At 37.7% G+C, this 21,471-nt stretch overlaps 1 protein-coding gene and 1 non-coding gene across 2 annotated transcripts; both read right to left on the bottom strand.

Moving 5' to 3' along the window:
- Window positions 1-13,879: 13,879 nt before the first annotated feature.
- TRNAN-GUU lies at window positions 13,880-13,953 on the bottom strand. The gene has a single exon. It is a non-coding gene; the product is annotated as a tRNA-Asn (tRNA).
- A 120-nt stretch (window positions 13,954-14,073) lies between these two features.
- On the bottom strand, window positions 14,074-20,488 carry LOC110915370 (3-epi-6-deoxocathasterone 23-monooxygenase CYP90C1). The gene is made up of 7 exons (XM_022160051.2): window positions 20,188-20,488; window positions 16,170-16,506; window positions 15,635-15,784; window positions 15,266-15,547; window positions 15,076-15,165; window positions 14,808-14,993; window positions 14,074-14,456 (listed from the first exon to the last, which is right to left on the bottom strand). Exons 1-7 carry the CDS (start codon window positions 20,424-20,426, stop codon window positions 14,244-14,246), a joined length of 1,497 nt encoding a protein of 498 aa, XP_022015743.1. The 5' UTR covers window positions 20,427-20,488; the 3' UTR covers window positions 14,074-14,243.
- Between the last annotated feature and the right edge of the window lie 983 nt (window positions 20,489-21,471).

The raw sequence follows: 21,471 nt of genomic DNA, 5'->3' as shown, positions 1-21,471 counted from the left end.
AGCCGAGACCGTCTGTGGTCTCGATTTTGAAGGAGACAGAGCTTACGATTGAATTGGGGAAACAAGTTGGAGCTGATTTGCAAAACCACAAGGTGCTGATGGAAGATATGATCAGGGGTGAAGGATTTCAAACGGGTAAGTCATGAATTTCTTGACTATTAATATCAAGGGTATAGGGGGGATATCAAAAGCTAGGTGGGTGAAAGAGTTAAGAATGAATCACAAGGTCAGTTTTGTAGCTTTACAAGAATCTCAGATGGAAACAATTAGCAGGGATGGAATTTCAAAATTTTGGGGTGGTAATAATTTCGAGATGGAGTTCGTGGGGGCTTCAGGCAGATCGGGTGGTCTGGTTAGTTTTTGGGATCCAAAATTTTTTCGGTTACAAGGGGTCTCCAAGGATAGAAATTTCTTGATGCTTAAAGGTTCATTGGTCGGTAGTAATCAGGAGTTAAACATTAAATATTTACGCTCCTTAGAGACTAGCAGATAAAAAGAATCTTTGGGATATGCTCAAGGAGATTATTGGATCTGGGTCGGGTCAGTGGTTGTTACTAGGTGACTTCAACGCGGTTAGAAATCCAGAAGAAAGGAAGAATACCTTGTTGAACAGAGCTTGTGCGTTAGAATTCAACGAATTCATTAATTCGGTTGACCTGGTGGAGTATTTTATGAGAGGTCGCAGGTTTACGTGCCTTGCCCCGAATTCAAACAAGCTTAGTAAGTTAGATCGTATGCTGGTGTGTAAAGGTTTTTTTCGAGTCGTGGCCGGAGGCGTGTCTTAGAGCGTTACCGCATTTGCACTCCGATTATTGTCCTCTTATCTTGGAAACTGTAAAGTTTAATTTCGGGCCCAAACCTTTCAAGTTCTTCAACTCGTGGCTTGAGTTGGATGGTTTGATAGAGTGGTGGAAAACGTGGTGGATTCTTTTGTCAGTAGTGGGGGGAGCCGGATGTGATACTTTCCTTGAAGGTTAGGCACGTAAGGGACTGTATTAAAAGATGGAGGAAAACTGTGATAGATAAAAATAAGGAAGACTCTCTAAGGGATAAAGAAGAGCTTGAAAAAGTGGATAAAGTTTGTGATTCTAGGGATCTCACCGAAGAAGAAATGTGGATTAAGGAGGAATGCCTCAAAAACATTAAGGAAAGGGATTTTTTGGCGGCCTTAGATCTTAGACAAAAATCGCGTTGTCGTTGGGCGGTGGATGGGGATGAGAACTCGGCTTTCTTTCATAGATTTATCAACAATAGAAAGAAAACTAACGGTATTCTGGGCCTTAACATAGGAGGTGTGTGGGTTTCTAATCCTAAGGCTATTAAAAAAGAGGTATTCGGCTTTTTTAGAGATCACTTTACTGAAGCGGTTAGAAATAGACCCATATTGACCTGCCATGGTTTAAAAAAGCTCTCGGCAGATGAATCACGTAGCATCTCGGGGCAGTTCTTGGTCAGTGAAATTAAAGATGCAGTGTTTGAGTGTGGGGAGGATAAAGCCCAGGTCCTAATGGTTTTAATTTAACTTTTTAAAGCATTTTTGGGGGTTATTCGAGTCTGATTTTAGAGACTTGATGGGCCATTTCCACGAATCAGGGTCGATTAATAAGGGAGTCGGTTCTTCTTTCATTACGCTTGTGCCCAAGATAAATGACCCGTCGGGCCTTAAGGACTACAGGCCGATTAATTTGGTAGGAATTATTAGTAAAGTAATATCGAAGATTCTAGTGAACCGGTTAAAGAAGGTGATTGGAAAGGTGGTGACGGAGTTTCAATCGACTTTTATTAAAAACAGGTATACCCTTGATAGTCCTCTTGTTCTTAGTGAGGTGTTGTCATGGTTGAAGAAGAAGGGAAAAAAGCGTTTGTGTTTAAAATTGATTTTGAAAAGGCATACAACAACGTCAATTGGGGTTTTTTGTTAAATAATATGGAGCAAATGGGGTTCTCTCAACTTTGGATTAAATGGGTTAAAGGTGTGCTCGCGTCGGCTAGATATTCGGTGTTGGTCAACGATTCGCCGACGTTTGAGTTTCAATGTCATAAAGGGATTCGGCAAGGTGATCCACTTTCACCATTCCTTTTTCTAATAGTTATGGAAGCATTTTCTTTTATTGTTAATAAGGCTTGCGATTCAGGGTGTCTCAAAGGAATTCGTCTTCCAAATGGGGGCCTGGTTATTCCCATCTCCTCTATGCGGACGACGCGTTGATCATTCGGGAGTGGGACAAGGAAAATCTTAAAGTGGTCGCCAGAATTATGAGGGTTTTTTACGCGTGTTCGGGGTTAAGAATTAACTTCCACAAATCGAATTTGTTTGGGGTGGGTGTGGATGAAGAAGAGAGTTCTCAAATGGCGGCGTTGGTGGGTTGTTTAAAAGGAGACTTTCCCTTTAAATATTTGGGAATCCCTTTGGGCGCTAACATGAACCGCATAAGAAACTGGGATCCTATTATGAGCATTTTCTAGAAACGCCTTTCCTCTTGGAAAACGAATTCTCTATCCATTGGGGGTCGGGTTGTCATTATCAAATCAGTTTTGGAGAGTTTACATGTTTATTATTTTTTGATTTTTAAAGCTCCGAATAAAGTGATCGAAAGGTTGGAGTCAATGATGAAGAATTTTTTATGGGGCGGCTCGGAGGAAGTTAGGAAGATGCATTGGGTAGCGTGGGACATGGTCACCCGTCCGAAAAAATGGGTGGTCTAGGTATTTGCAGGCTCAAATCCGTGAATGAGGCTTTGTTGGTGAAATGGGTTTGGAGATTTCAGGTGGAAGAAGAGAAGCTATGGAGGAAAGTGATAATGGCGTGTCACGGAAAGAGAAGAAAGTGGTCCATTCTCCCATCTAATCCTGCTTTAATTGGAGTTTGGAAGAATATTACAAATTTAGAATCTAAAGTCTTATTCAAAGGGAAAAAAATACACAGTTATATCATAGGGGTTATGGGAAACGGGGAAAGTATTAGATTTTGGAGAGACAATTGGGTTGGCGAAGTTCCGTTAATGTTCAAGTGGCCTAGGTTGTTTGCGATTGAAGAAAATAAAGATTGTCGACTTGTTGATTGATTCCCGGAGATTGGTGGTAGGGCTGTCCAAACTGCTTTAAATGAGCCGTTGGAATTCTCTATCCAAACTGTTTACTTGTGAGCATTTTCCAGAAACGCCTTTCCTCTTGGAAAGCTCGACGATCGCTCGAAAAATGCTCGTTCGATTCCCGCTCAGTTTGTAAATGAGCCGCTCGGACCGGTTCGATTCAAATTCAATCCAAGCATGAGCAAAGGTCCGGTCGCTCGTCGATCGCTCGGTTTCGCTCGAATTATTTTTATAATTAACAAACCATAAAAGTTGTTATGTAATGTGTAGAACTTAATGGTTTTGTTTAATGCTTGTGTTTATAGGTTATATGTTGATTTGAAGTGGAATTTTGTGGATAGAGATGATCAAGCTTAAAGAAGAAGTTTATGGCTTTGGAACTAAATGACAATTTGTATTTCGAACTTTATTTTGTGCTTCTTGACAATTTGTATTTTGAACATTTTTAGAATTATGATTTTAGTTATGTATTGCTTTTGTTAGTAAAGTGTTTGACATGTTTTAATTTAGTTAGGATTTGTTTTTATTGAACGCATCCTTATAATTCAATCGAGCGAAAACAATCCGCTCGATTTTTTTAGGATTTGATAAAAACCGAGCGAAACCAAGGGAAAATGATCCGATCGATTCAAATTATCCGAGCATGAGCATCACTTTTGTGCTCGGTTTTGCAAATTCGATCCAATCGGATCAAATCGGTTGTAATTCAATCCGAGCATGAGCAGACCCTCGATCGGATCGGATCAGCTCATGAACACCCCTAATTGGTGGCACTGGTATATGGAGGTGGAGATGGTCTAAGAACTCTTTAAATGAGTTGGAAGCGGCTGACCTGGAGGAGTGCCTGAGTTTGCTTTACGGTTTTAGTCTCACAGCTGGGGCGGACAAGTGGAAGTGGTCTCCGGAGTCCTCAGGCATTTTCTCCAATGCTTCGGTTAAGGCGTTGGCAGTGGAGACCGTCATTGATGATAACAGTGTGTGGAAATGGAAAGGAGGGTGGATCCCAGCAAAATGTAAGATTTTTATTTGGAGAGCGGTTATCGACCGCATTCCAACTAGGAAGGCATTAGCTAGGAGGAACGTCCAGATTGAGTCGGAAGATTGCCCTTTTTGCGGAGAAACTCCTGAAACGGTGGACCATATTTTTTCGGCTTACGAGGTGTCGTCTGCGGTTTGGCAAAGGCTAAGTGCTTGGGCCAAGATCCTTCCTATCTTTGCCTTTGCTTCAAGGATTTGCTAGCTTGTCACAAAAGGGTCCGTGGGGGGTAAGAAATCAAAAGATATTGTTCGGGGGCTCATAGTGCTGGCGTGTTGGTGTATTTGGAAAGCTAGGAACGCTATTGTTTTCTCGAACGGCAGAGGTAATAGTGATGAGATCTTCGGGGAGGTTAAATCGCTAGGTTTTCTTTGGTTAAAATGTAGATCGAATCATAGGAACATTGTTTGGAGAGATTGGTGTAATTATCCTATGTATATGTTGTTTGGCCTGTGTTTTTTAGCGTGGCCGGCTGGTGTTAATGAAATTTTCATTTAAAAAAAAAGATAGATTTAGAAAGAGATAGAATAAAAAGATGTGGTGTGGAAATAATACAAACCTAAATTAATCTTGAAAGTTAATGTTCAACGATTGGAATCTGATAAATATATAAATAATACTAATTTAAAATTAATATAATATGCGGCTAGTAGGAAAAAAAAGTTTTATAATATAAACGAAATTCGGAGTCGTTGTAATCCACGTGAAGTAAACACCAAGTTGTTATACAGTAAACAAGCTTTTGAAAGTTAAGTTTTATTACTTTATATATTGTAGAATATACTTTTCATAAATAATGATTGTCATGTAATAATAAAATTTGACCTAAAATATTAGAAGCCGTTGTATCATCATATAATTTGGTACCGTTTTCAATTGTTGGTGGAACTTATTACCGTTACTAATGTGCATTTCCGTTGGGTACATCACACACATATTCTACAATTTTAGATCATTCAAAATAATTTTAGTTCGATTAATTAAAGTTTTAAATACAAAACTGTAAAAACCTAATAATATATGTTCGTATGCTCCGATATGGTGAAAAAGAAAAAGAATTATATGTTTACAATAAGTGTCTAATTTAATTTTACTATGGAATGACGATAGAATGAGTTTAATCGAAGTCTGTTTGATATATTTCTTACGATTTTCTAATTAGTTACTGTGTATTTGAACCTTTTTCATTCTAAATCATTGTATGCATATTCAAAGTATCTTTTTCGTTCTACATGATTGTATGAATTATCTTGGTCTTGGAAGAAGATTCCTTATACGGCTAAGGAGTTGGAACAGATGCAGGCGCTTATGTCTGTGATGCAGCAGGTGCATTTCAAGGCGGGAGCAGATTTATGGAGATGGGACGGTGGGCCGGGTGGGTCATTTTCGGTAGCTGCGGTTAGGAAGTGGCTCGCTGACTCGCGTCCAGGTGTGAATATTCCAACTCTTGATTGGTGTAAATGGGTTCCCACTAAATGTAACATCTTTATGTGACGTCTTATGATGAAGCGGCTTCCCACCAAGTTGGCGTTATTAAGCAGGAACATTAACATTGATAATAGTAGTTATGTTTTCTGTGGGGACGGTGAGTAGGGGTGCAAACGAGCCGAGCTACTCGCGAGCTACTCGAGCTCGGCTCGAAAAAAAAGCTCGAACGAGCCGAGCTTAAACGAGCCCGAGCTTTGCTTATCGAGTTCGAGCCGGCTCGCGAGTCTAATCGAGCTTTCTGTTTATATATTTTTTTTATTAATATATTAAACATATATTTATATAATAATAATTACCATTTATATAAATATAAAACAACTAAATTATATGTATAATAATGGTTATAATTAATATAAATTAATTAATAAATACTAAACAAGTCGAGCCCGAGCCGAGCTCGAGCTTGAAAAATTACCTTCGAGCCGAGCTCGAGCTTTCATATGTTAAACGAGCTCGAGCTCGAGCCTGGTCGAGCTCGGGCTCGGCTCGGCTCGTTTGCACCCCTGACGGTGAGGATGAGGTAGACCATATTTTTACGGGTTGTGCTTTTTCGGTGAGTGTATGGAATGGCATTTTAAGATGGCTTGGGATGCCAAATTATTTCGCCATCAGCGTGAAGGATATTATGGATATTCATAAGGTGGAAGGCTTATCGGCTACGCGCAAAAATCTTATAAAATGTATGGTTATGGTGTGTTGTTGGTGAATTTGGAGAGCCACGAATGATTGTGTTTTCAATCAAAGGAGAAGCAACGTGGTGGAGGTTATGGCTGAAATTAAAGCTTTCGGCTTCATTTGGTTTTCTAGTAGGCATAAAGATTTTGTTAAGGATTGGAAATGTTGGTGTAATTTGATGTTATTGTAATGTTTATAGCGGCCTTCTTCTGTCCGCCTTGGAGAGTTGGAGGTTTTCGCGTGTATTGAATGAAGTTCATCTTCCCTCCCTCCCCCCCCCCCCCCCAAAAAAAAAAGAAAAAAACAAACAAACAAAAGAGCTTTTGTTTCAACATTAAAACATTTGATGTATGAATAAAATGATGAACACAATGTTTCTAATTAAAAACGGTTTTGAAAACCAAACCTAATCAAATTCAGGTGGTTCAAAACCGAACTAAAACCAAATTCAAATCGGTTTGGGTTATGGTTTTAACCAAATAAACCGAATAACAAGTATTTGTTATTTGATTAGCTTGGTCTAAATAAGATTGGGCTACAATTGCAATTGGATTGTGCTTAACGACAAAAACTAAGACACCATTATTTGTTATTCGGTATGTACTGAATATAACAATTATCTGTTAGTTGGTATGTATCGAATTCGGACATTTTTAGTTTAATCGGTTTGGATCCGAATATTAAACGCCCCTAGATATGCAGCTCTAGCTATCATCTTACCCTTGAACTCGACTTAATAGCTAGATGAGCTTTTATAATGCAAGCCCGAGCTTAGCACATCGACTCGAAGGCTTGAGTAACTCAAAATAATCAATAACAAACCATGATCAATTCAAGTGTTCGATACTTGCTCGACTAATAGAGCATTAATTGAGTTCAAGATCGAAACTATTCAGAGATTTAATAACTTGTTAACCTTTTGGACTTAAAAGTTATTTTTTTTAGATTAACTTAATTTAAAAAGGGAAAAGAGATGCTGTTATTATCCTCTGCATCCGAAAAAAATAAAAATCAATAAAGTGTTGCTTTTGTTACAAAGGGAATTCGGTGAATCGGATCCAATGATCCACGACGCACAATATCATTTATGTAAAATATGAAATTAAAAAAAAAAAAGCCAGTTCTACAAATATATCATTTGTGTACAACTATAAAAAATGTGAATAAACCTTTATAACCGTAAAAAGATATCACAAAGGTTTTCACGATTTTTTCTGCACTACATCTCTCTTGAAAAAAGAATGTTTTGGTATTTTTAACAAGGAAAATTACCAAAATGTTGGTTGACCAACACTGTTTTCAAATTTGTCATACTTCTGCGTCCTTGGAAGGACTACTCAGCCTCGGAAGCGTCCGCCTTTCATGTTGAAGCGTCCGCCTGTCATATTGAAGCGTCCGTTCTCTTTTCAAGCGACACGTGTCCGATGAAGCGTCCGTCTCATTTGCTAACGCGTCCGTGAAGCTTCGGAAGCGTCGGCAAAGAAGCATCTTTGTATATTTGTGCATACATGGGATCCCGTTCATGGAGTCAAATTTTTATAACTTATAAACAATTGGATCCCGCTAACATACATGTTATTTTTAAACGATATAAATATATTATTTTTTGGTTAAATTTTTTAATTTTTTAACTTATAATCATGTTAACGGAGTCAAAAAATTTTACGAAATTTTTATATTAAACACTATTAAACATCAAAACATAACATAATAAAAATAAAACCAAAATAAGAAGACATAATACTCTAAAACCATATCCTAAAAAGCCTCCCACTCCGAGACATGTTTGAATTCATGTCCCTCTTCTTGACGGTAGTTGATGAGGGCCACGGCCTTCTGATCGTCCTCACCAATGTCCGGCATTTCTGTCTCCACTCTCTTGAAATATCGATCAAACCTCTCACATTCCAACCGCAGGACACGGAACCTGGAGGATAATGCGTCAACGATCCGGTTGTGGTCCGGACCACGTAGTTGGGCGAAAATCTGTTGAACACGCCCCCAGAGCCCACCATGTCCTCGTCGTGGGGGGGGGGGGGTCGGTCATGGCCACCTCACATGCTTCGCACAGAGCAATGTCTTCAACATCAGTCCAGGAGTTGGCCATTTTTTTGGGTCGTTGACGGCGTCGGACTTGTAGTGAAATGGCTGAGAAATGTTTGCAAACTTTGAAAACGGCGGGTGTGTGATAGATAAGTGAACGTGGTGAGGGGTTATATAGTGGGGTAAATGTGTGCAACGGTTAAAAAGTTAAACGACTTTTGAGTTTTCGTTAATTATTTAAGCGTCGATCAAGCCTCGGGGGAGCGTCGGTCAGGCCTCGGGGGAGCGTCGGCCAGGCCTCGGGAGCGTCGGCCAGGCCTCGGAAGCGTCGGCCAGGCCTCGGAACGTACACAGGGACGCATCACAAATTTTTATGCATCGGAGACTGACGCATTTTGGTAACGGAAACGGACGCTTCAACATGTCGGACACGTGTCGCTTGAAAAGAAACGGACGCTTCAACATGATAGTGGGACGCTTACGAGGCTGTCTGGACGTTCCAAAGACGCAGGAAGGTGACAAAATTCCAAAGACACTTGGTCAACCAGCATTTTGGTAATTTTCCCTTTTTTAAAAGTACAAGAGGGACTAGAAGACTTTGTAGCATCACGCTTTATAAGACCGCGGATCCGATGGGTTGGGTTGAAGGCATTGCTCGATGCATGGTGAGTGTGGCTTCACCAGACCACCAAAAAAAAGTAGGGTGTGGAAGCAGCGTGACCAGGCCGGCGTGGGGTGACATGTGGATTTTTTTTATATAGTTGACATTTATATAATAAAACACAAACTTATATTAATTTAAAAAAAAAGTTACATAAAATCCCAAAAAAAAAAAAAAACCTACTTATTAAATCCTAAAAAAAAAGTAGTTACTGAATCCTAAAAAAGAAAAAAAATTACAAAGTTCGGTAAATATTAAAGTGGGGAACCCACTTAAAATCCGAATTCCCATCGTGCCTATACTCGATCTTTGCGATCTCCACTCGATCGTCGTGGGTCAAGTCGCCCGCATGAACACGATCGAAGCAAACTTTAAACCGATCCAACTTCGGTTGAGCTCACGCCACTTGTGTTGGCACCCGTTTAAGTTGTGACGTGCGTTCCCAACATGTTGTTGGTATTGCTGAAACGATCGTCCCCAATACGCGGTTTGACCGCGTTGTAGAGTTCGTTGTGCGTCAACAATCGAAGTCACTAGTGCTATTTCCTCCTCCTCCTCCTCCTCTGTCCAATACACCATTTTCGTTTTTTTTGGTGTGGGTTTGGTTGAAAATTTGTTATTTGTGTTTGATTTTGGTTGAAGAAGATAAATGTGGAAAAAAATGAAGTTTGGGATGGGTATTTATAGGTAAAAATTGTAACTTTTTTTTAAAAATTGATTTTTTTACTTACCAAATGGTCATGTCTCACCAGCCAATCCAATCTAGTCACCTCATCTCTCCCCCCGCCCTACGCCAGGCTTCAAACCCACGCCAGCGGAGCAACGTCGTGGCCAACGCTGGCCCGGTGTGGTTTAACCAGCGTTGCTTGGCAACCCCTGCCCCAATCAACGCCCCACACCCCGTAGTCTAAATACCGTAATTATAATAATATGGGGTCCTAAATTGTCAATATACTGATTTACCGGAATACTTTTTAAATTGTCAAAATAAGAATTTACCGGAGTATTTAAAAAAAAAACATGCGTTTTGTTATAGAACCGTTATAGAACACTTTCAAAACCTTAGGGGATGCGGAGTGGTTTCGGTAAACCACCTTTACCGATTCGGTAAAGTGTGGCCACCCCACCGCCAACATATATTTTGCCGAAATGGTTGGGTAAATCGGTGATGGAACACCGATTCGGCAAGATGGAGAAGGAGAGAGAGGGAGGGTATTGTGGGTGGGGTCCATTCCTATCTCAACCAATCACACCTTTTTCCTTTTTTTTTTAAAATAGTTTACCACTTCACCAAGTGTTTAAACCATTGCCAACATTTTTCACCAAAGTTTAAACACTTTTGCCTAATTGACATGGCGCGCTCTCATTGGTCGGTTTTTTGGTTTGCCACTTTAAAGTGTTTAACCACTCATTATACCCTTATAAGATGTGTAGTGGTGGAACAAAATAATGCCCTCATCATGGGGCATTATTCGACATATGTCATCCTAGTCAGCATGGGACATTATTGCAAAAATGGTGTAGTGGGGCATTATTTTAATAATGCCCATATTATTTTTAATGCAAAAAAAAAAAAAGTTTTAAATAAGGCCGTGGGGTATGGTGGGGCGGGGCTTGAGACTTGGGTTGGGCATTTGGTGACACGTGTCCGCGGAGCCAACCCACTGCCGGGTTACGTGTCCGCGGGGTATGGCGGGGCGTGGGTTGGATGAACAAATTTGAATTTTAAATTTCAAAATTTAAAACACCCGCCTGACGTGGCAGGTGAGCAAATCAGAGTCCGCCAGCTCGCTTGGCCAAACCGCCCCACGCCCGGCTTGAAACCCAAGCCCCAAGGGCCACGCCCCAAACCCAAGCTCACCCGGGGTGGTGACTTGGGCGTTTTACCCCAACCCACGCCAAAAGTCCCGCCCCATACCCCACGGCCTAAAGTTGTCAAAAGTGACCATGTGGGTAGCTCAAAAGTGATTGGCCAAAAGTGACCATGTGGGTACCATTTTCAAAAGTTGTCACACACTAGCTCAAAAATGATTGGCCAGTCAACCATCATACAAACCAAATTAAGCATTTTAAATAAAACGCCGGACAACAAATTTTTCCAAAAAAACGCCGGATAACGCCCGGTGTAGTGGGGGGAGGGGCGTTTTTTTTCAATTTTTTTTAAAAACCACGCCCCACTACGGATGGTGTTAGTGCAAGTTATTATCATATCGTTGGTGCAAAAGAATCTAGATACATACAAATAAACAATTAATCTGCTTTAACATCTAAGACTAATTTGTCAAGTAAAGTATAATTTATACACTTATCAATTCATATGAATGTTGTTTAAAATCATGATATCAAACACTCAACAGATTACAAAACCGGAATACCCAAATCGATTATATTAACCCTAATTCAAAGTATTCAACCGCGATTACAACAATAGAAATAACAATACAATACTCTCAACTCTCACACAAAGATTATCAACATGATAATCTTACAAGACAACAAGTATTACATACAGATCTTTGATTCAGTCATTACATTCTTACCCATTGTTATCCTTAAATCTCTCCATTGGAGAAACTATTTATATAATATGAAAGATGAAGGTCGGTGACAATAAGACAAACAAACTTTCTAATTTACAAAACCAGCCCTTATACTTTTGAAAACCTTCTACCAACTTTATAAATTGTCATTTCAACCCTCTTAACTTTGAAGATGTCATTTTGAACTCCTCAAGTTTCTAAAGTTTCAAACTTACCCTAAAACTAATTTCTTAAGTTTTTACTTTCATGGACATGTTGGTATAAAATTCAAGTTCGTCTACGCTTTAGCATAATTTTTTCTGAAAATGAGCCAGGTCAATTATAAAATGTTTTTTTATGTCTGTTTTGAGTTGGAATACGATTTGACGTAAATTCTATTTGGAAACAAATCGGGTCAAATGTAATACGTTTTGATTCGAAGGTATAAATCTGAGGTATCATACGATTTGACATAAATTTAGTTCAGAAACGAGTCTGGTTGATTGTAGTCTATATGGTGTCATTTCGCGTATGACGCCGCTGCAACGCGCGACGGGTAAAAGAACTAGTTTCTTATTATAGATAAAAGAATTCAATTCAAGAAAGCCTTTTTTTTAGAAATTGAAACCATAGAACCTAAACCTGTTAAAAAAAAGTTAGGTATAAACCACATGGTCCATTTGTGTACTTAACTCTTCTTTTATATATTTTGTCTTCTTTTTGTTTTTTTTTTCTATCCTATTGTCATCTACACTTCTTAGCTTTATAAAAACTTTATAAAATATTATTTTGATCCTCTAGAGTTTTGCGTGTTTTTTTTTATGTACATGAGTCAAATAAAATACCTTTTCGTACTTATTTTTATGTATTTTTCGGTTTGTCTACGTTTTGTCAATAAGTTTCCATGCTTACTATGCTTATTTTTATGTATTTTTCGGTTTGTGTACGTTGTGTCAATAAGTTTCCGTGCTTATTTTTATGTACGTTTTCAGTTAGTCTACGTTTTGTCATATATAATACATGTTTTCACTAGACGGTATATAAGTTCGAGTTACTTTACGTTTCAACACCGCTGCAACGCGTGGTACCATTCTTTAATTTAAAATAAATATTTTCTTGCGTACTTCATTTAAGTACGTTATGGTATAAATTCTAGTTAGTTTACGTTTTGATGTAAATTTTGTCGGTAATGAGTCATGTCAAATATAATACGTTTTCATGTTTATTTTATGTATGTTTCGGTTGATCTACGTTTTGAAGTAAGTTTTGTTCGAAAATGAGTCGGGTCAGATATTTGACAGTAAAAATTCGAGTTACTTCAAGTTTCAACGCTGCCGCAACGCGCGTTAGGTGAAAATACTAGTTACTTATAAATCCATATTCTCTCCATGCTAGAAACTGTTTCTCGTACTTTCTAGAAATCTCTCCATGCTAGATACGGAACACAAAACACATCATATGGAAGCAAATGCCTTTGCTGTCATATAAGAGCAATGGATCCTAAACAATGAATGCATGATAAATAAGACGAATACATGATGAAGAAAACTTTTTTTTCTAAAGGACCATGTTATTTTACAACAATCCAAAATAAATTTTGTTAAGTAAAAAATAAACAAACAAATCATAAATAGTAATAATGGTTGTAGAAATCGCAACTCAGTCGATGTGGTGGGGACTAGCAATTAATCAGGATTAATTATGATTAATCGGCGATCCTAGTCTGGATTTTTACAACCATTGTAACAATCAATATGATGCTTTAAAAGTGTGAGGACCATCTTTAACCCTTTCTATTCGGTCAATCTAGTGTGGCATTCTTTATTACACTCCAAATTCTAAGGTCAACCACAATTTTTAAAAGCCAATATCATCCTTGCCTCTTTCTAACCGAAAACCAAACCTACACACACAAATCACAAAAACAAAAGGTCGATTGTGAAAGTGAAATGGCAGATGAAGAAGAGGCCCACTTTGAGAGAATCTTCAAACGGTTTGATACAAATGAAGACGGGAAGATCTCGTTAACAGAGCTTGGAGAAGCTTTGAAGACGCTTGGATCTGTGTCACCTGAAGAAGTCCAACGTATTATGGCTAAAATAGATACAAATGAAGATGGGTACATTTCTTTTCAAGAGTACATGGACTTTTGTAATGCTAACAAAGGATTAGTGTTAATGCTAACAAGTGATTAATGAGGGATATTGCCAAGATCGTATATATAAATTATCTCTCAACCATCTTTATTGTTTTTTTCTTTATGTAATTTATTAATAGTGGACAAGATGTAGATAATATGTTGGTGTTATACAAAAAAACAAAAGGGAACCTGTTATTCAAATAAAATAAGAAAAAGAAAAAGAACCGCTAGAAGGAGGGCTTGAACCTCCGACCTTGTGGTTAACAGCCACACGCTCTAACCAACTGAGCTATTCCAGCAACTTATACGAACTACTAAAATGAAATTATAACAACAAATCGGCTATCAATAATAAAACCAAAAAGGTTATAAGGACGATATTTTTAAAAGACGTGTGCTTTTCCTTGCAAGATTTACAATACTCATTCAAGATTATTTTGATTAATTTTCCTTGGTTTCAAACTAGATATGTGGAAATTGATGAGAACCAAAAACTCAAAAAACATGTGTACACATTATATGTCCAAACAAATGACTTGGACTATTTGTCAAATATATAATAATTTCAACAGTTCCCTCAATGATTTCTTCATCTCGGTGTCACGATGATTGGTAGCTTCCGTCTCGTCTTAACTGTAGGAAAATACACGATTTGGTCTTCTTCGGCAACCCAAGTGTACGTCGTTACAAGATGATGAAGAAAAATACTGATTTCGAGCCTCGAGAATTCCAAACCCGGACACAACCGTTGTCCACCGCCGAATGGTGTAAACTTGTTGCTTTTAACACTCACTCCATTTTTCTACATATTGTGAGGGGTAGAGCAAGTTGGGTTAGAATCAAAACGACAAGTATAGAAAAAACAAACAAAATTGCCTAGTTAAATTTCTCTAAAATTTACATAGATACGTATAACCCATTTGACATATTTCTTTTTTGGAAGCAACCTCTCTTTCCCTAGGGATAGAGGTAAGGTTTGCTTACATCTGATCCTTCCCAGACCCTACAGACAGAAAGCTCTGCTGTTTGTGGGATTCACTGGGTATGGTTGTTGTTGCTGTTGGATAACTCGGACATGTTTTTATGCGAGAAAAAAACCAACTCTTAACCAAAATATAGATGTAACAAAAAAACAGAAACCATGATTATTTACCTCCCATCTCCATGGATCAAAGTCATCAGGATTTTCATAGTTCTCTTCATCCATATGAACAGAAGTCAACGATGCCAAAACACACCATCCTTTCGGGATCAAATAGCCATTAATTTCTACATCTTCAAGAGCTTTTCTCCATATCGCATTGATGATATTCGCCATTCGAAGAGTTTCACTTATCACCTAAAAATTTGAATATGTTTCTTTAAAGATCCCGCTATAACCTTAAAACTTTCAAAGCTATATTCATTGACACGAAACTTACGCCTTGAGTAAACTCCAAAGACACATAATCCGTCCAAGCATACTCTTCACACGATTCATCCTTTCGTTTCTTTAATTTGTCGTTTTCATCCTGTCATTATATAAAACTCGTTCAATATAAACTTATTTTGTTTATTTTCACTCAGTTGACCAGTTGACCCGTTTGAGATAAAACACAGGCGAGTACTTACCACAAGACAAGCGAGAGCCGTAGGATTGTCACTTAGGTATTTGATAGCAAGGGTCATGATCATGGGCACTGAGTCCTCCCCCGGGATCATCATCTCTATGATGTTCCCACTGATGAAATCCAACGGTAGCCGTTGTTGGGTCCCATCCGACTCACCCGTATCCCTTAGCAACACATCAATCACATCATTTGGCAAACCCGAACCTTTTGCGTCGCTCTTCTCCATTGCGGTTTTCCTATCATCTACTATCTTTCTCACCATCTTTATCATTCTCTCTTTAGCCTGCAAACAAGTTAGACTTACTGACTACTGTCACGATCCACTGAGATTCAGTACTGTCTTATTCACATTTGTTGTGAATTAAATTACCTGGAGAGATTTATACATTCTGAAACCGGGGAGTTTGACGGGTAAACAAATCAAGCCTTTGATGACTTCCATGAATTCTCTCTTGAGGAACTCCATATCTTCACCAGGCTCCACACTCATCAACAACCTCACAAGAATTTCATAAGTAATCTGTTTCATAAAAAAAAAAAAAAAAAAAAAAAAAAAAAAAAAAAAAGATGAAATTTGAGATGGATAGATACGCGGGTAAGAAAAATTAATCCTTACCCACATCAAATTTTATAAAAAAAAATGTTAACATTCTTAAGTGATCTTGATGAAGTTCTAAGTTGATATTATTTCAGAAAAATGGCATGTTTGACCAAAAAGTCAAAGGTTTTATATTTTATCGAATGAAACTTATTATACTTGAACAAACCTGACTGAATATAACCCACACAAACTCTATAACAACTAACATTTGTCTAAAATTTTACAAAATTCTCATATGTAACCGAATAAATCAATGTAAAGTCCAAAAAATGTTATGTTTGACCATAAAAGTCAAAGTTTTTACCTTCTTGGTTTCATCTTGAAGGTAAAGAGGTTGTTGTGGATTTTCGCGGTCCATCCAAGAGGACAATGTGAGTTTGACTGAGTTCTGAATATCTTTGGTTATTCGCGCTTTGAATTGAGGAGACCTCAAGAAACCACCAACAATGGCATGCAGTCTTTTTTGTAAACCTCCATTCATTTGCAATATTGAAGATTCACCAAGTAACTCAATGACCGATTTGGGATAACTCGGTATGAAAACATTGCCTTGGTTCTGTAAGACAACTTTGTTCACATCTGGGTCAGTCGATACGATGATCGGTCGACCCAAAATGTGTGTCTTGAACACCTTCCCATAACTATGGAAATTGAAACACAAGTGTGTTTTAGGACTTAGATGTTTGAATTTATGTAAATATAGAATGATAAATGACTTGTTTTAGTAGTAAGAGGGGGTTTATGAAAATATAAAAACAAGTGTTTGGTAATCTAATTTCACAAAGGGGCAAAATAAACAAAGTATGTGTTCTAGAGGGGGAACTTTAACCAACCTAGTTAGTTTAAGGGGCAATCTAAAAATTTCCAATAATGCAACGGGCTAAACTCCAAAGTGATAAGAAGTTGCACAAAGGGTCCCAATGACAATCACAAACTCAATCATTAGTATCATATGTGTACCATATATAGATACACATGTATATACACATATAGGAAGAGGGGCTTTAAGACCACCCGTAGTGGGGCGGTATTCTTAAAAAAGGTTGAAAAAAAAGGCCCCAAAACGCCCCCACCCTCATTACAGCCGGCGTTATCCGGCGTTATATTTGAAAAAAAATGCATGCTGGCGTTTTTAAGAAAACGCTGAAGTGGTTTGCATGTGACCAATGGGACACCAATGGGAGTGGTCCAAGTAAGTTTGACTAACATAACATACTCTGACATAGTTTAGTTTCTTTTTTTTTTAATCCTTTTTTCTATAAAAAATAATAATTATTAATTGATTGCATGGGCGTTATTGGAATAATGCCCCACTACACCACTTTTGCCATAATGCCCCATGCTGACTGAGATGACATGTGTCGAATAATGCCCCATGGTGGAGGCATTATTTTTCTTAACCATTACACATGATCTAAAAAACTCTTTAAAATAAAAACTTCAAGGCTTAGTAGATCACAATTACATTTTAGATATTGTTTTAATTGTGATACATATTCTCTCTCTTTATATATATATATATATTATATATCTTGCTTCTACCATATCTGCTTTTTTTTTTTTTTTGAAAATTGAACTTCATTAAAAACGCAAGTGGTACTCAAAGCAAGGATCACCGCAAACCAACTACAACATATACAACGGATTTAAAGCCCAATATTTCCAGACAATATTCTTAAATCTGGAGCGAGACCTAAGCCACAAAAAAAGCCAAAGATTTAATACTAGCAACAACGTCGACCACATTCGCCTCCTTTCTGTTGGGCACTACATATAAGTACTTATACGATTCTTGTGATTTTCGGCCTAAAAGTTAGTTTTATATTAAATACCTGATTATGACGACAATAACTATTTTAATGAATCAAATCAAGTAGTAAATAAAAAATGATTGGGGTGGGCTGATGTGCAATGAAAGGAGCATGAAACCATAGTAGGTGTTAGTGAAGGAAAGTGGGTAGGTGATGTATCAGTGAGGTGGCATGTACCTTATGACGTCGCAGTGATGTGGAGTGAAAAAGGTGTGAGCCCATAGTTGAGGGACTTAAGATTATATCAAGTATCATAATACCATTAACACTCATGATATTTTTAAGAGAGGCCTCAAGTTTAAATCCTAGAAGCCCAACTCGGTCACCCTATTACTAAATCGAATCGTGAATACCCCTAGAGCTTTTTACATATTTCTGAGCTCAGTTATCTCACATTCTCACTTAATTTTGTGTGGAACTTTATAAGGTGTAGATTTTATAGTACAGAGAAAAGTCTAAGATTCATGTATTTATATAAACAAAAGTGATCATAGTAATGTGATAACATCATCGTAACTATGATGATGTTGGGATGATCAAATACACCTTTACCCATTACTATAACTCTTTTATGTCTTAATAATTCATAAAATGATGTACAATTTCCCATGCTTATTTTATTTCAGATTCTTTTCACTTTTTAGTAAAATAGATCAATCCTAAGGCTATACGGTATGGGGGTCGGCCCCGGGCCGTCGCGGGTCGGCGACGGTCCAAACACCGTGCCGCCCCCATCCCGTCCCGTCCCCAACGTCTCTTTTCCGCCGTTCTCGACGAAGCAAAAAGTGGGCCCCCCAAATTTAAATATGACCGTTAATAAAAAAAAAAAAAATTAAATTTCCATTTTTTGAATAAAGCCAAACGGCTACTTTTTTAAAATATATAAATTAAACCCCCATTTTCACTATCAAACACCAAATTAACTTCCACAATTCACCATTTTCTCCTATAATTTTTACACTCTCTTCCACTACACTCTCAACCTTCTTCCACATAATTTTCATGGATCCGTTCAACAACCCCGATACTCCCAACACGCCTTCGAACAACCCGAATACTCCCACTAATCCGACCCAACCAAATGTTTTTTCGGTTCCGGGGTATTATCCAACGCTAGAACCGAACCAATTCTCCCAATTTTCATCGAACGCTTTTGCGTCATTCCAACAATCGCCCAACCAATTCACTCAAATCTCCCAAAACCAAGACGACATCATGAAAAAGCATCAAATTATTTAACTTTATGTTTTTTTTTAATATTTATGTAATGTGGGTTTAATATTAATGAAAATATTTTATTAGTATATTTGTCAAATGTTAAAAAAAATAAAATAATAAAAAAATTAAAAAAAATATGGTGAGGACTATGACTAGGATCATCCTACCATGCCTTGTAGTTTTGGAGGATGGAGCATCTTAGTGAGGATTGTGACGTGTCGCCTACGTGGCGGACCATCCTCCAAGGATGGTCCATCACCATACCATGTAGTCTAAACTTGCTTTATATTCCATTTGTGATTTGACCACTTTAATATTGACAACTAATTAAAACAATAATAATGCATCTAAACGTAAATTTGATATATACTAGCGTCAGGGTATATATATTTTTAAACAAATATATAAAATATATCCTAAAAAATTTTTAGGCCATCGACGAGTAGTGAAAATTGAGCCTAAATATATATATAGAGAGATAGATATAATATATAAAAAACTTAAAATATAAAAAAAAACTTGAAATATATATATAAAAGTCATTGTTTTAAACAGGGCCCTAAAATATATATATTTTTAAAATACATATATATATAAAAGCTTAAGTATATAATAAAAATAAAAAAATATAGATAAAAGATCCTTTTTTTTAAATTGCGGGCCCACCAAATATTTGGGCCTTCGACGGTCACCCAACCCGCCCAGCCTAGCCCCAAAACCAGCCCTGACTAGCGTATAGAGTGTGATAACACCAACAGTACGACGAATGACCTCTAGCTCAAGTGGTAGGATGATTTTTTGTTCTTCTTTGAAGACTTAAGTTCAATTCTCATTTGGTGCAAAAAAGGAGTGAGGCACCGATGAGCAGTGATAGATAGGAGACCCAAGAAAGCCTGGGTTCGATCCTTGAGCCAAACGAGTTTTACTGGTAATTTATCGTCGTGACTACGGGCGGGTGGGTTACCGGGTTTTCCCCGAAATTGGTAGTGAACCACTCGGGTTACTCCCGGAGTACTTCGTTTAATGGTTAACATATGGATAAAGAGTAAGGGTACATTCAGTAAAAAGTAACATGTGAGAGGAGGGGGGTGAAAAAAGTAAATAGGGAGGGTGTAGAAAGTAGTTGGTTAACATCCAAACAACAATAACAATAATAACATTAATCACACGAAGTAACAAAGTACAAGTGTACATGCAAAACATAGGACTAGCAATCTAGCATCAATAAACTTAAACAAAAAAAATTAATTAAAAAAAAACAGAGTTGGAGAAAGATTAGTAATATTGACTTACAGAGACTTTCTTTTCTCCATGAAACTGACCGGACGAGAAGTGTAACCAGAGGCAATGAACTCTATTGTTTCTCCGATCAACGGCCACCCTGCGGTGCCTCTCGGCGGTTGCAGGCCGCTCTCCGCTGGTTTATTATTCAAACCATATCTTCTGACCATGAAATACTTGTAGAATAAGAATCCAAGAAACACTATTGTGCAAATTAATTCCCAATTTCCAACTCCAAATGCCCATTTCATTTTGATGGGTGATCTGATCTGAATCTTGGGTTTTGGTTAGATTTTGTAAATCCAAATGAAGCAGAGAAGAAAGAGGCTTTTTGGGTGATAAATGTGAGAGAAGAAGAGAAAAGAAGGAAAGGACAATGGTGTCCTTGTCTCTTTGGTCTTTTCTTGCATTGGAGTCTGTATTCTTCTATTTAATGAATGATATTTTTGAGTAATTCTAAAATTTAATATTTAGATTTGTTTATTAATTAACCTTCATTCTTTTTTGGTATGAATATCTTTAAATTAGTTATGGTAAATTACTTTTTGAATCCTGTGTTTTACACGTTTTAATCACTTGAGTTCAAAAGAAAAAAGTTTAACGACCTGAGTCCTTATAAGAATTTTCTTTAACCATTTGAGTCCAAATTTCTAACACTGTTAAAATTCTTTTGATTAAGTATTGTTAAATGACCAAAATACCCTTATAATTAAAAAATTAAAAAAAAAAACTCTATGTCTCTCTTATATCCCCTTTATCTCTTTCTCTCTCTAAATTCTCACCTTCATCTCTCTCTCTTATCTTTCTCTCTCTAGACCACCATCAACGCCACCACCGTCACCACCACAGCCACAACCACCTACGTCTCCAACCACCACCTCAACCACAAACCTCCAGCACACTCTCTATTTCTCTCTCTCTAAATTCTAAAGTGAGTGATGCTCTGTTTTACGTTTCTGCCATCCACATGGTTTTCCTTTTGCTTTTTTTTTTCGTAATAATACACTTGATTCCTAATGCTAACGCGTGAGGAGGGTGTTTTTAGGATTTTCGAATTTGCTAACCTAGAATCTCAAAGATTCAGATGTCCAAATAGATGAAGATCTCCCACAATCGCCAACTTCGCCGTCGGTTATCGAAGTCATGGGAACCCTAAAAGGTCACGGTTTTAACAAGAGTAGAAGCAAGTGTAGCAGATCTGGGTTTATCCACCGTTGGCGCCATTACCTTTGCCATCTGAAATTCTTCTGAGATCAAAGGCAACGTCGTCACCTACGCTTGAATATCATATCAGTA

The sequence above is a fragment of the Helianthus annuus genome, chromosome 16 (genome assembly GCF_002127325.2).
Source record: "Helianthus annuus cultivar XRQ/B chromosome 16, HanXRQr2.0-SUNRISE, whole genome shotgun sequence".
Taxonomy (NCBI): Eukaryota; Viridiplantae; Streptophyta; class Magnoliopsida; order Asterales; family Asteraceae; genus Helianthus; species Helianthus annuus.
This window is presented reverse-complemented; position numbering and strand designations above follow the sequence as displayed.